This window comes from Dermacentor variabilis, chromosome 10 (genome assembly GCF_050947875.1).
Source record: "Dermacentor variabilis isolate Ectoservices chromosome 10, ASM5094787v1, whole genome shotgun sequence".
Taxonomy (NCBI): Eukaryota; Metazoa; Arthropoda; class Arachnida; order Ixodida; family Ixodidae; genus Dermacentor; species Dermacentor variabilis.
The window spans coordinates 17,870,399-17,884,429 of NC_134577.1; the positions used below are offsets into that span (position 1 = coordinate 17,870,399).

General features: G+C 48.7%; 1 protein-coding gene across 1 annotated transcript in view; it reads right to left on the minus strand.

Moving 5' to 3' along the window:
• LOC142559918 (sushi, von Willebrand factor type A, EGF and pentraxin domain-containing protein 1-like) overlaps positions 1 to 10,298 on the minus strand; it is a 64,292-nt gene extending 53,994 nt beyond the window's left edge. Inside the window, exons 1-8 of the mRNA XM_075671613.1 lie at positions 8,409 to 10,298; positions 7,364 to 7,619; positions 6,351 to 6,527; positions 5,454 to 5,612; positions 4,516 to 4,695; positions 3,597 to 3,776; positions 1,692 to 1,886; positions 190 to 441 (exon numbers count right to left, since the gene is read on the minus strand). Coding sequence (XP_075527728.1) covers positions 190 to 441; positions 1,692 to 1,886; positions 3,597 to 3,776; positions 4,516 to 4,695; positions 5,454 to 5,612; positions 6,351 to 6,527; positions 7,364 to 7,619; positions 8,409 to 8,894 — 1,885 coding nt within the window. The 5' untranslated portion in view covers positions 8,895 to 10,298. The remainder of the gene's footprint in view (positions 1 to 189; positions 442 to 1,691; positions 1,887 to 3,596; positions 3,777 to 4,515; positions 4,696 to 5,453; positions 5,613 to 6,350; positions 6,528 to 7,363; positions 7,620 to 8,408) is intronic.
• Between the last annotated feature and the right edge of the window lie 3,733 nt (positions 10,299 to 14,031).

Consider the following 14,031-nt stretch of genomic DNA (forward strand, 5'->3'; position numbering starts at 1 on the left):
CGGTGACTGATAACTAAGTGTACACGTGCCACAGTTGAGGATCCTTATGGAGATCATCATCGTCATCGACATCATCGCCGCAGAAGTTTCTTTCTTAAAGAAATTGGCAGGGGCCGACCAGCTAAGCAAAAGATGTCGGTGAACACGAACACCGAACCCTTGAGGACGGTTTCTGTCACTTTCACCCACCTGCTACCGTCACGGTAAAGTTGCAGAACGCCATGTTTCCCCACTCGTCTTCGGCCCAGTACGACACTTCGTGTTCTCCTATGGGGAACAAGTGTGGCGGCATCACAGACGGAGCCACGTTGAGGAAGACCGAAGCTCCGGTCTTGTCCACAGCTTCAAGCATCTCCCAGTCGACGATCGCTTCTCCGTAACCTGGTTCCGAGTTTACCACGATGTCACCTGGGCAGTTTCTGATGACAGGAGGCTCGGTACCTAACAAGAGGGAAGGTAGACCAGCTTCTTTTAAATCGAAATTGACTGCGTTCGGTGGCGTAGTCTGCGATGCGCAATCAGAACTCTTTTCTTAGCACGTCTCAATTTTCTTGCGGACTCGCAGTTAACTGAAAAAGCCATGCAATGAACGATACCAGAGATGTGCTCCGTAATTTTGTTCTTAAACTGAATGGGTCAAACTTAAACCGGACATGATATTTTCAAGTCTTCTATTTTTTTTTCAATTGAAGGTCCGGTATTTCTAACGCCCCCCCCCCCCCCAAAAAAAAGAAAGAAAGTACTGTCAGGTCTCACAAGGCTAAGTAACTTAACTTACTATAATAACATTTCTAAGGGAAGTTTCGGTTTCACTTCTATTATGTTGTGACGTCAGGACGCAGTATGTGGTCACGGGGGAGTAGGACATTGCGATGTTTGAGACCCCGCTCCGGCTCGTCCGGTCGTCCGCTACGATGCTGCACACTGCTGCTACATATCGCCTGTGCTACATACTGCTACATATGCTGTTACAACAATAATCAGCATACGAGGCGACCGAGCGAGCTGTAGCGAGCGTCAAAACGTCGTATTGTCCTGCTCCCATGTGACCACGTACTGCGTCACAACGTCACATCGCGGTATCCTCATGGGAAACGAAACTGAAAGTGACTGCACAAAACCTATTATAATAAATTACTTACAGCGCTCTTGGGCTTGTCAATATTTCTTTAGGGTGTAGAGGTTTACGACACAAGCCAAGTGGGCCTCCATTTAATGCAAACAAAATGAATAGTTGAATATATTATGTCGTTACCCTTTTAAACTCTGGTTTCAGAACATAGAAATAACATGATCACTAGAGCTATAGAACAAATGAGTTGACTGAATCACTCAACCAAGCGTATACAGGGTGTTTCGCGTAACTTGAACCAACTATTTAAAAAAAAAAGAAAGTGGTTAGCCGCAGCTGAATGAAACCAATAAGTATGGTTTGCCATCATGTGACGCTCCTTAGAGTACTTCGTATATTCCGCTTAATCTGGGCACGCCCGAGCACGTGCACCCACCTTCTTGAGAGGGTTCTGTGCACCAGGGATACCTGGCATAAAACGGCCTGCGACAACGCCTGCGTAGCCCGCGGTGGCGTGTGCCATCGCGCCGTTGCAAAGCGGATGCTCGTTCGTCATTATCATCACGATCATCGGGACCAAAACTGGATACTTAAAGGCGCCACACGGCAGCATCCTTACCAGCGCAGACGGTCACGTCGTCGGGCTCGCTCCACGCTCCCGTGCCGAGGCAGTGGCGAGTGTCGGGGCCCGAAACGCGGAATCCGTCGGCACAGGTGACAGTGCAGTCCTCGCCGAACGACGACTTCGTCTCGCTGCAGTGGGATGGGCTCAAGGCCCCGTTAGCCGGTGCCACCAAGGGTGGGCAGGTGACGGCTGCGGCGCGTTGCAACGCAATCTCATTCTTCAGGTCACGTGCAGAATCGGGGTGAGAAAATTTGGTAAAACAGGGAAACAGCGCGATCAAAAGGTAATGGGCAAGGAGAACGACAGGACCAGTCGTCTTCCCAAAGTGAGTAACTGACATTCGTCTTCACTTCCCCGTGGCTTTTGGGTCAGCGTTAAATTAACCACATTATTGTCTTGAAAAGGACATGAAAGATAATTTGAAAGGACACGAAGGTCACAATGGACGCGAGAACGAAAGGCGTGGCAACACCACTTTGAAGTTGCCACATCATCTCACCTTGGCGTCATAGGTTTTTACAGAGTAAATGTTATACAGCTGGCTGTTTGTCGGCAAAGGACTACGCCGCATTATAGAGGAACCGAAGACTCAAATTATAAAGATTCGATGTTTTCCCTTGTGGCAAAACGGTCCATTTATGAGAAATTATACGTTGAAAGCAATGAAACCACACTGGCGTACCACCTAGTCGTTTTCCGCAAAGTGAATGCAAGTATTGTTGTGAAAGAATACCAGTTCAAACCGATTTCGTGTTGATTGTTAGTGTCCCTTTGAAGGTTACTCTTGATATGGTGCGCCATTCATTCAAGATAATAAAGATAATAAACATTTTTTTGCATCCTGAAGGGTGCTGGTTTGGTGGTTTGTCCCATGGCTAAACACCTTTATCCTTAAAGGGTAAGGTCGAATAGTCGATGGAGACAAATGAAGTTGCCTTTTTTGACAACATTAAGCGGCCAGTAACATGACGACACGAAAACTGGATGAAATAAACTTTTATAGCTTCTAACGACTTAAGGATAAGCAAGGCTGGGCATGCAGTAGCGAAGATACGTGTATCCTATATGCTTTCTTAAGATACGCTTTTGGTATCTTGCATATGTATCATGATACATTCGTCAAGACGGGTATCGGAATGTGTATTTTCGATATATCAACTGAGGTATCGTGTACCTTAGAACACAAGATACACCAATCGCTAAGTCCACGAAGACGCTCGGAGTCACTGAAAGGTTATAACAAATAAAGGAAATTTAAGTTTATTCTAAGAGACGCCAATTTAACCTTAGCTCATATTTTTAATAACAACGCGTGACAAGAAATATGAATGGATGGATGCTATGAGCGTCTCCTTTGGAACGGGGTGGTGGGTTGCGCCGCCAAGCTCTTGTTTTGATATTGCCTAATGTCCTACCTATGGTAAAAAAATAGAAAAGAAAAGGAAAAAAAAAAGAAACCCCACGAAGAATTCCCATCACCAAACTTTCTGAACCCCTATTGGAAACTTTGTGCTTGCGCGCCTCCATTGTTTGTCCGTTTGCCTACTTTTCTTCCACCAATCTTCCAATTGCCTTTTACTAATATCTACTGCGGACGTGTTTACTTTACCCCTTCCTCTCGCTGAAACCAAGGGCTTCAAGGAGGCCAGAGGTGCCTAAATCTTCACATTCTAACAAAACATGCTACATCGTCTCCCCAGCTTTACCGCAGCAAGAATGTACTTCTTCCTTGTATCTCGCTTTATAAGAGCGTGTTCTAAGGCGTTTTCATCTCGCTTCGATGAGTAATGAGCTCCCCATCGCGTTATCATAAGTTGTTTCTTAATAGTTTCGTTTTTCCCCTCTTAAGTAGTTACTTAGTGAACAGTGCAGTGAACAGTGCCTTCTGGTGGACCTTACGTCGGCAGAGCGCGGGCAGGCCGTCCCACAGGGCGATGGACAGGCAGGTCCGCTTGCGCGAGCCGATCAGCGCGTACCCCCTCTGGCACTCGAACTCGCACGTCGTGTCGAAGTCGAACGAGTCGCTGGAGCAGCTCATGGACCCGTGAAGGGGCGCTTCCAGCGGGGAACATTTCTTCTCTGCGAGCGAAACAGCCGATAAAGCCTCTATCGTGAAGATATGTCTCCGTGCATCGCGAACGTGTTGTTCCCCAGGTGAAATCAAAGATAGGGAATGAACACTTTGTCATGAAATCAAGAGTTTGACGATATCTCGTCTGGTCGGGAAGTAACGGCATAACTTTTTCTCAACAAGCCTGCTGCATGAATGTCATCGGCAATCTTAGTTCCTGACGTGCACTGGTTCAGCTGTAAAACAAGGCGTAAGACTTGCGCTATGGCATGGTGTGACATCGGTTTCATTTACTATGTTATATTCAGCCCACACTTCTACCTGCGTCGGTGCGCTGGAATGTCGTGATTATCAGTACAAGAACTCTGTTCCAACTAACCAATAAAACACTCTAAGATGAAGTGATCTTACCGAACGAAAGAGATTTAAAGGGACACTGTAGTTGCAGGGATGAAACAAATCTTTTTGGCAATAAATTCAGTTGGTGTATATGTTCGGCGTTTCTGTTTTGCTGTGCTGGCCTTACATGTTACCTTCATAACGCCGAGGAGAACATTGATAAACAAGCTTGATCTACTATTGTTATGCTGATGTGCCATTCACCGTATTTATCGCAACCACCTGCGAGTAAGCGCCTACGTGCGAATGCGCAGCTGGCATCAGGAATTGGTCAAGTAGTGCACTCACAGTATTACGCTTATCGGCGTATCTGCTAAAGCGACTGATGCGAGTTTACGAGGGACTCACTTTCACACTCGAGATCGCTGCCAGACCAGGTGCCGTCGTGTTGACAGACGCGTATGCTGTTGCCGATGAGGCGGTAGCCTGCGTTGCAGCGGAATCCGCAGGCGGCGTTGAAAACGACCTCGCAGTCTGCATTCACCATGTACCCATTGTCGGGGGGACTCAGCGTGTCGCAGCGGACCACTGCGTGTCGAGAGCATACATGGCAAAAAATTTTTGTGTGAAAAATTCTGTAAAAAATGGCGAGCTGTCGGTGACTGCAGGAGGTGTGACCCAGGCAGTACGTACTTCAAACAGCTATCTCTGCTTTGAGGAAAGTGAAATCTACTCTGTAGCTCTTTCAAGTCGTGAGCGCACGCAGACAAGGATGGCTGTCGTCAGCACCGCGGGAATTTATCACAAATATACGAACGCATCCATAGAAAGTTCGAGTACGTTTTACGATGGCGTGGTCATCGATGACAACTGTCATCATTTTCAGCATCGTAATTGTCGGATGTATTTTTGACTCATTATTTTAATGCTTAACTAAGTCGTTCGTTCATTGATTGATCAAGTGATCAATCGTTCGACCCGCCGATTGACTGGTTTATTTGATTTTTGTGAATCGAAATGTGTGCATAAATTTGACAAACCCGACCAACGATCTGAATCAAAGTTCGTGCAACATTGCGTTGCTTCGAACGCGGCGTCATAATATGCATGACGCGGATAGATAGATACATACATACATACATACATACATACATACATACATACATACATACATACATACATACATACATACATACATACATACATACATACATACATACATACATACATACATACATACATACATACATACATACATACATGAAGTACAAACAAGGTAACCGCTTATGCACTGTAGAGCGGCAGCAGGCGGCGCTCCCGAATTCTATCATGAAAAAACAACATGCCCTTGCAGGTGCCGCCGTCGGCGCTGTAGCCCCTCTTGCAGTGGCACTGGGCCACACTGGTGCTGCCCGGCGAAGAGTTCTGGTGCGCGTGCGGGCACGGAACGCAGATGCTCGCGTCCCCGCTGGCTTCCACGGGCTGGTAGGTGCCCCGAGGGCACGCTGTTCGTCGGAGCAAACGAAACAAGCGAGTTACGCGCGTACAACGCCCGATCAGCGTATAGACAAGACAATGAATAAGTAACGAACGAACGAAAGTGATGGCGACCGTTGTGCGTTCTCAATACACTGTTCGACATTGCCACTCATGAACCGTTGTAAGCGGGCTTCGTGTAATTGGTACTCCAAAAATAAGAGGCCAACACGCACAGCAGAACAAGCCACTTATGCACAGAGCTGCTTATGCGGTGACTAAAAGAAATTGTGATGCGCTGAGTGAGGGTAGGGGCGGGGAAGGGGGGGGTGCAACAGAGGGTGGCGCATCTAGCTGCTGCAACGCTAGATAGATAATGATAGGTGTAGCGTTAAAGAACAGAATGACTGCGATACGACTTAGAGAGCTGACAGGTGCAGCTGATATTATAATTGAGATGAAGAAATGAGGTGGGACAGGTCAGGTATTATTTTGTATTAGGTACAGAGCTGATAGTGCTCCGTTGAAGTGACAGCATGTATGCCAAGGGAAGGGAAATGTAGTCTCTTATAGAAGATGATGAGGTGGTGAGCTGAGATGAGTAAGTTTGCAGATATAGCGACGCTATCGACTGACGCGAGACAGTGCTAATCGGAGATGGCTGGGAGAGGCGTTCGTGCGGCAGCAGACATAATAGGCTGATGATGATGATGATGGAATGAGGTATCACGTGAACCCCCGTCGCCTAAGTATCGCGGAACGCTTACGGTGACAGTCTCCCCTGAGTCCCGATCCGTAGTGCCCTTTGGGACAGAGGCAGGCGTACTGGCCCGACGACGTGCCGCACGTGCAGAGCGCCTCGTGGTGACAGCACCGGTCGCCCTCCGGACACAGTCCCGCGCACTCGGTCGCGTTCACCAGCTGGTGCGGGCCCACGTGCATATCTGTGAGTTTTCGAGAAAGACAGGGAGCCGCTGGAGACCCCTTTCTCTCCTCCCCGCGGCTCGCGAAAACTCCCGGTCACATGACTTTGGCGCGCACCTTTGCCGCGAAAAACAAAGTGCCCGAAAAATCGATGCACCTGTTGTTGTTGTTTTTTTTCGAAAACTTCGCGCTTTTGCGAGAAAAGCGAAAGTTTTCTCGCAAAGGCGCCAATCGAGAGAAAGCTCGGAAAACAAAAAGCGCTCAAGACGAGTGCTAGGAATGAACGCATGTAATATTAGAGCTCAGGTGCAGCTCAATGTTCCTAAAAACTTCAAGGTAAATCTACCGTAGTTACTGTGCACTTTTAATAATAGGAAACGGTGTCTAGTGCGTTAATTATTTAAAGGGTCCCTGAGCCACTTCTTTTCGAGAAATGCAGTTGAAGTAAAAATAGACTATTTTAGGAATACTTTGCGGCAAAATGTACTTCTGTGCGTTCAGCATATCCAAGTTCTTTCTAGAGTCGTTCTCATTATGGCGAACGCAGTCGGTAAAGTAAGATTTTTTTTTTGCCATAAAGACAACATTAGTCAAAATGGAAGAGTACTGGGAGCACCTCCTTCGCAATGAAAGGTTGAAAGGTCGCCGTTTAAATTTCTTAAAAATGTTATATTTCTTCTTCCCGATCGATTGGTGCATACACAATTGTGCTTGACAAAATACACCGACACACATGTCAAATCATGAGAGTAGGTGTGCAACATGCTCTAGCCGCAATGTTCCACTTATCGCACGCAAGTGCCGTGAATACCTTTGTCATTATTATTCGTCATCTCTGAACGTGAAAATCACGCACCTTCGTGAAGAGCCCTTCGAGCGAGTGCCTCGAACTCCTCGAAGCTGTCCAGTATGTAACAGTGCTCGTCGTATGGAGTCGAGGCCATGTCCTGCAGTTCCCGCACGTTTCCGTTGCGTATTCCGAACGTGTAGATCGTCACATCACCGTCGCGCAGCATCTTCGCGCATGGCCGAGGATCCCCTCCGTTCGAGTAACCGTCCGTCACCAGGAACACTGCTTTGACAGCGTCTTCGCGAGCAAACTTGAGAATGTCCTTCAAGAGACACGAAGTGAGAGAGCACGTGCCTGTTGTTTCGGCACAGAATGCTACCGCGCAAGAAAGCAATCAGGGCTCCAGAACTTTATTGAGCTTCTCATGTTGTCAAGCTGTCCGAACAACCAGAGAAGTGTTGAGAGACGACTTCATTTCAGCTCGTGGCCGTACTTGGGCTGTAACTGGAAGAGCTATAGAGCTGACTGTGATTACTAAACTGCTTAACAGCTTTACCGATTCATTTCTCCTGACGTCATCTTTTCACTGCCGACCCGAGTACAGCTCTGTTGCGAACATTTGCAGTGGCATAGCATATGTATGAACAAATAAATCAAACTCGATGGGCTGCCTTAGAATGTTGTGTGTAACGTGCTATACACTAATTGGCGTCCAGAGTGTAAAGTAGCAAAGAAAACATTAGATTGAACTTCCTCATGGGGGCGTGCAAGCAGTTCACATTGGAGAAACGAGTAAAGCAAGTCATGAGCTGCACTCTTTTTCAATTCTGCCGCTCTTCTACATTTTGCACTCTTCTGATATTCTGCGCTCTCTTTACTTTGGGAAATATGTTGGCCTCGCCAAATCCTAGGATACTGACTAGCTGACTAGATAAGCTGACTAACCAACCATGAACTTGATTTACCTTCTTAATTTATCATTGTACGAGGACAAATCTTTTACTCGTAAGGGGCACAATGCCCTACGCCAGCCCAGTCGATTAGCAGACCTCCTTCAACACGTGACATAAGTGACAGTGCTGCGAATCAAAGCAATATCGAGAGTGCTTACCATGGCTTCTTTCATGGCCCCAAGGGTGAAGGTTCCACCTCCAGAGTACCTCGCACCGGCCAGCTGCCTATTGTGCAGAGCACACTTGTGGTTCTCGGCCGACGGCGCCGTGATGTGGTCCACCTCGCGGACCACCTTCTTCTTCGAGCTGTAGGTCACAAGGGCCACGTGAGTCCTGTCGTGAGACACCGTGAAGTCGGCCAGCAGCTTTCTCACGAAGCGCAGCTCGTTGACGAAGTTTTCTGCGCCCACCGACGCCGAGCTATCGACGAGAAAGACCAGCTCCGCCCTCGGGGCACTTCGCAGCTTGGAGACGTGCCGCTTGAGTACAGCACCCAGTGCATTAAGGCGTTCACTTTTCGGAGTCGGTCCCGGATATCGAGTGCGGATCGAACGTCCTTCCACTCGGACACCATAGCGCTCGAGCGTCGGACACAAAGTCGTGAACAGAAGAACGAACAGCCACAGCCTCGTCAGCACTTTCATTCTATGTTCAGAACTGTCGTACCTCACTTGGCATGGCTTTCAGATATGAATCCTTTCCTGCTCGATAAAGCTTAGCCTGCTAAGAAACATCGTCATATTGTTCTCAAAAATAGATAGCAGAGGACAGTTCAGATAATTCCTAGTAATCTAATTGTAATAGATACCTAAGCGCTCAGCAAGATGCTCGCTGTCAAGTCAATCGCTTACTCGCGCCCATGTCATACGCACTGTTCATCGCCACGTGCCAATTGCAGAAGCCTTTACGACGGGACATAAAATGCCTGAAGGAATTTCTCATGTACAGAAGCTTTCTTCAGGTGGATGCCATAGTACGTCGCCGCTGAAAAGGTTTTTTCCTACAGGGACGCGGATCTTTGAAATTGCAGTAAAACGCCGCGAAAGAGTTCGGGCTCTCTGGAAGCACAGAATGTCTCCTCTTGGACTTCCAATCCGACGAGAGCTACTGTCTTCCCTGAAAGTTCATCGGTGTAGCACGCTGTGAATACTCCACCTTACAGACAACAGAAACTGCGATACCTAGAGAACCCAGACGGCACCCACGTACAGGCAACTTACAATGTTCAGCTATTGAGGTGTGTCATCCGTTATGGCTTACCAGGCTGTCGAGCGCGTCCACTTCGGCAAGACACACTTACGAAGAAGATCAGCGCAAGTTGTAAAGTACTGTACGAGGACATCGACGAAGCACGACATTCATGCCAGTTATACCGACGGCACCGTCTCTGTACCGCTCAGCCGCACTCCGTAAGTCGCCCACAGCCCCTCCTAGACCATACCTGCGACTAAGCTCACCCGCAAAAGCTGAATCGGACACCTGCCAGTGAAACTACCAGTACGAAGCGCGCATGGCGCATGCGCCAGATGCACCTGCCAAACGCTCGCGCATCCGAGTCGTCGTCTCGGAACCCGATCGGCGACCAGGTTGAGCAGCGCGCGTTCCGGGCGCGGCGCACAGTTGTGAACGTCCCGTTCCCAGAGGGTTCGAAGTCTTCCGGTGGTCGTCGCAAAGCGGTGGGTGTGGGAAGCAGACGCTTCTTGGTTTCCTTGTTTATATAAACGAGGCGCCTGGTCAGCCCGGCGCCGCCGTTCTCGCCGGCGTCGCCGCCGAGTCATCCTTGGCGTCGCGTCTTCCTCCCGTCGACGGTGAAGGGAGGGCGCGACGGCTGGGAGAGGAAGAACCGGCGCCCGCCGATACGCGACGTGAAACGCAAGACGACGGCTTCTCGCCTCGCGCCGAAAGCCTCCTCCCGTCGGGGCGCTTTTATGCGTTGTTGTTCTTCGGCGCGCGTGCGCGTGTGTTTACGTTCCCGCGGCTATACTGCTTTCACACGCGGCCCCCGGGTTTTTCTTTACAACAGCAGGGACGTCTGCTGCTGCTGCTGCTCCTGTGGCTCGTGCGGGGCGCGCCGGAGCGGGAGCTGATCCAGTGGCTGGGCGACAAGTGGATGATGGTGACTGGGCTGAGTGGCGGCGAGACGGATAGGGAGGGGAAGGGAGGTTGAGAGAAGGGGGGAGAAAGAGAGAGTTGGTTTGTTTTTTGAGCACTAAAAGCGTCGTCGGAAGTGGGCCACTGGGCGACGGCGTTCACGTTGACTGGAGCAGGGCGCGTGGGAGCGTGATATAACTTGCGAGCCAATTCTGGTCAAGCGATCGGCTTTTTCGCCGCGGAGATGATCTCGTGGCGGAAAAAGAGCACAGACCACAAAAGAAACGCGCACTGTAGAATCGTTCTGTTGGCAGTTGCACGTTACAGCGGAAAAGCCTAAATATTCATCATAAACGAACGTCATACCTAGAGGTTAGCCCTCTTCGAGGATAACGTATGGTTTTCTTTCCTAGCATTCTGCGAAATTAGGGTGGATGGCGAACTTACCGTCCATAAGAGGCACGTACGGCCCGTTAGTGTATTTCTACAGAACATGTATACTCGCCGCACTTCGCCATGAGGAATACTTGCACGAGCGATTAATTGCTCCTCTCCCTCGAGAGCTTTCTGGCGCCCCGAGTTCCAAGGCCGCCACACGGGGCAACCAGGATTAAGCAACACACATGTTCCTAATGACATCGGTTCTTTTGTCAAAGGTTGTGTGTCTTCGGTGCTCACATGCACACATGAACCGAAACAGGCACAAAGAAGTGCTTGAACAGCAACATGCAGTACTCCGTGACCTTTTATTCACGTGTCTAGAATGTCTACGAGTCAGTGTTCAAGGTTCTATCTGAAGCCAAACGGAGCCACTTCGAGTTGTATCAAGAATTTATCGCTAACATGCAAAACATCACTGCGTCTTATTCCAGTCAACTTCGTCGAAAATTCCAAGAAAATGTTTCTTCCGAGGTCTTGCAGTTGAGCAAATAGAATAGAACTTGGCGAGTTAGTTGATCTTCGTAGTAAAAGCTGCGCGAAACGAACGGCAACGCAAGACAGGGCGTCATGTGTGCCGTTCCTTTTGTGCTGCTTTTACTACACATGGCCAGTTGGTTGGGATTCATAGTAAGGTTTGTTACAGCGCACTACAAGACAAGGACACAAGAAGGTATAAAACGACGATACGGCACTGCCTCAACGCAGTTGAGGCTCGCCTCGTCAATTCTAGCGGAACGCGAAAGCGTCTGCCAACATCAATTTGCCGAAGTCCGCAAGTTGGAGAAAGTTTCGTGAATGGGTTAAAATATCGTCTATCTGAGAGTACAGCCACGAAGCTACAAAGGAAACCAATGCTGGGGCGCTATAACGTAAAACTATTCCAAACTTTTCCATTCCAATTCTGCAATCAGCTCTCCGCGATTGGTCAAAAGCATTTTTGGACCACCCCCACTTCACCTGTCTGCCACGCGATGTCACGAAAACCGCGATAGCTTCCCATCTGATATGACGTGCGCACACTGATTATGCATGATTTGACCGAACAATAGAAAAATAGTTATTTCTGATTCGACGACTTCTCGCCATTAGCCCTCGGGCGTTGGTCAAAAGCTTTCGGGCTGCATCCACTTCACCTGCCTGTCACTCGACGTCACAAAACCGCAAAGACTCACCGCGCCAAAGTGACATGTATGCGTTAAAGATGCATTAATATGCCGAACAAAACTGAGTTTTCTTCTGAATAGCCGCCGACTGCCCCGTTCCGAAAGGAATAAAAAATGGCTGCCGCCGATCGCTCAAGCACTGGCTACTCGCACCTGCCGGAGAGTATAGGTTTATTTGCGTATAATAAAGCTTTTTGCGTGGCCGTGTAACGTTCTCGAGCACTTTCGGCACGTTGACGGCCTCTTTCGGCGAACTCTTCTTTGCTGAGGCTCCGTTTTAGCGTCATTCTTAAGCTTCTGTTGCATGCCTCCGCGATTGTCGACCAGCCACCGCAAGCTAAGTAAGGGAAAGTAGACCAATCGCAGACGCCGGCACTACCCTCTTTGTCCTGTTATCGATTTTCATTGCAGTGGCTCGGCCCCATCAAATCCCTCTCCACTTCAGCGTGCTCTTCGCCTCTTGTCAGCCAATTAGATAAGACAAGCCGCTCAGTGTAAGCAATGTTATTCGTTTGTCAAGCAAACAAAAGTGACCTCCTTTGAACGAGGAGAGCGTTTGGTTGGTCTGTTCAGACAACCCTGCGGGTGACCGCCTGATACTTGCGTCAGCGTTTACGCAAGTTTGACGTCAGGAGATTGGACTAAAAACATATTGGAATAGTTCTACGCTATAGGGCCCCTGGTTTCTCGATAAGCTTCGCAGTTGAAGAAAAATTCCTCTTGGTCCAGGGGCATCGAACCTGGAACAAACGCCCTTGCTAATTACGAGGCCAGCAGATCGCATAATAAGGTCGAATGAATCGAGAGGTAGAAGCCCATGGACACTTTATATGATAAATCAGTTCTGCAGAAGCCCGCGAGTTGGAGGAAAGTTCATGAAAGGAAAAAGAAATATCGGGTAGGCTGTATCGGTCACTATAGGATGTACAAGAATGACTTAACCAAATGCACAAGTTGCATTTATTCACGCATTACAAAACATACATGCTTAACTTATGGTAGAGTTAGGGGTGCCCCTACGGTCTACTCTTGCAATCGCGCTCGCTCCATATTCGTAGTGGGCCCGCCGTAGTCAAAGGTGGTGGGCGCGAATCGGCATCCCTCCGTTCTTCTGTCCATGTCTCTTCAGGCCATTTCTGCTCCCTAAGTGTCGAACGCGGCGTTGCCATAGCCGAGCAACCGCCAAATTTCTGCAACGAACTGCACACTGCACACTTGTCAGCCTCATAACACATGATGAACACATTAGGTTAGAGGTTGATGGATTATACCTACTATGGCCAGAGTGAACTTGAGAGAGTCTCTCTCAAACGCGACCACTCGCACTTGGATCTACAAATGTGCTGCAGAACTTATTTAGCTCCAACTGCGCCATGCAAGGCCTGACAATGGCGCCATCTGTGAGCGTGACTCGTGCATGATCGAGTGATGGCTTCTTTTCTCTACGCAACCACACCAAAATAACGCTCGTGGGTGGTGCGGTCCCGAAACATAAGCGATAATAAACAGTTTTAGTATAGCGTAAAATGCTTGCGTTAGCGTAGGCGTGTTTCGCACGCTTAACCTTTGCGGGACGCTGTTCGATAGAGTTTTAGAGCGTAAAAACAACGATGGCGCCGCAAAGCGCAAAACTTCACCGCGCCGTAATCAAAGTAATCAAAGCTCAATATTACATGTTTTCGGTATATACAGTTTTAGCGACTCCTATGCTGACCGAAATGAAAGAAGTTTAACGTAAAAATTGTCAGCCATTGTGGCCGATGCCCGTCGCGGAAGTGCCGTTATTCGAGGCCAGAAAAACAAAATTGTAAAACACCGTTGTAGTTTTGTTTTGCGCTCAGGCTGATGACAATTTTCCCCTTTCATGAGTGCATCTTCATGACAGCATCTTTGGAGCTAATTTTTGGCAGTCGTCGAACTAGCTACAAACTCGGTACGCCGAGAAGAAAAGGCAGCTCAAGGCCCTAGCGGAATTCTGGACTCCTGTAGGCCTGCAACGGTAAGAGCAATCAGCGAGCAGGGAACGATTTACACTATTTATTTCGTTGCTGTTTCACCGGTTAAGCAGGTACAATATGCTTGCAGA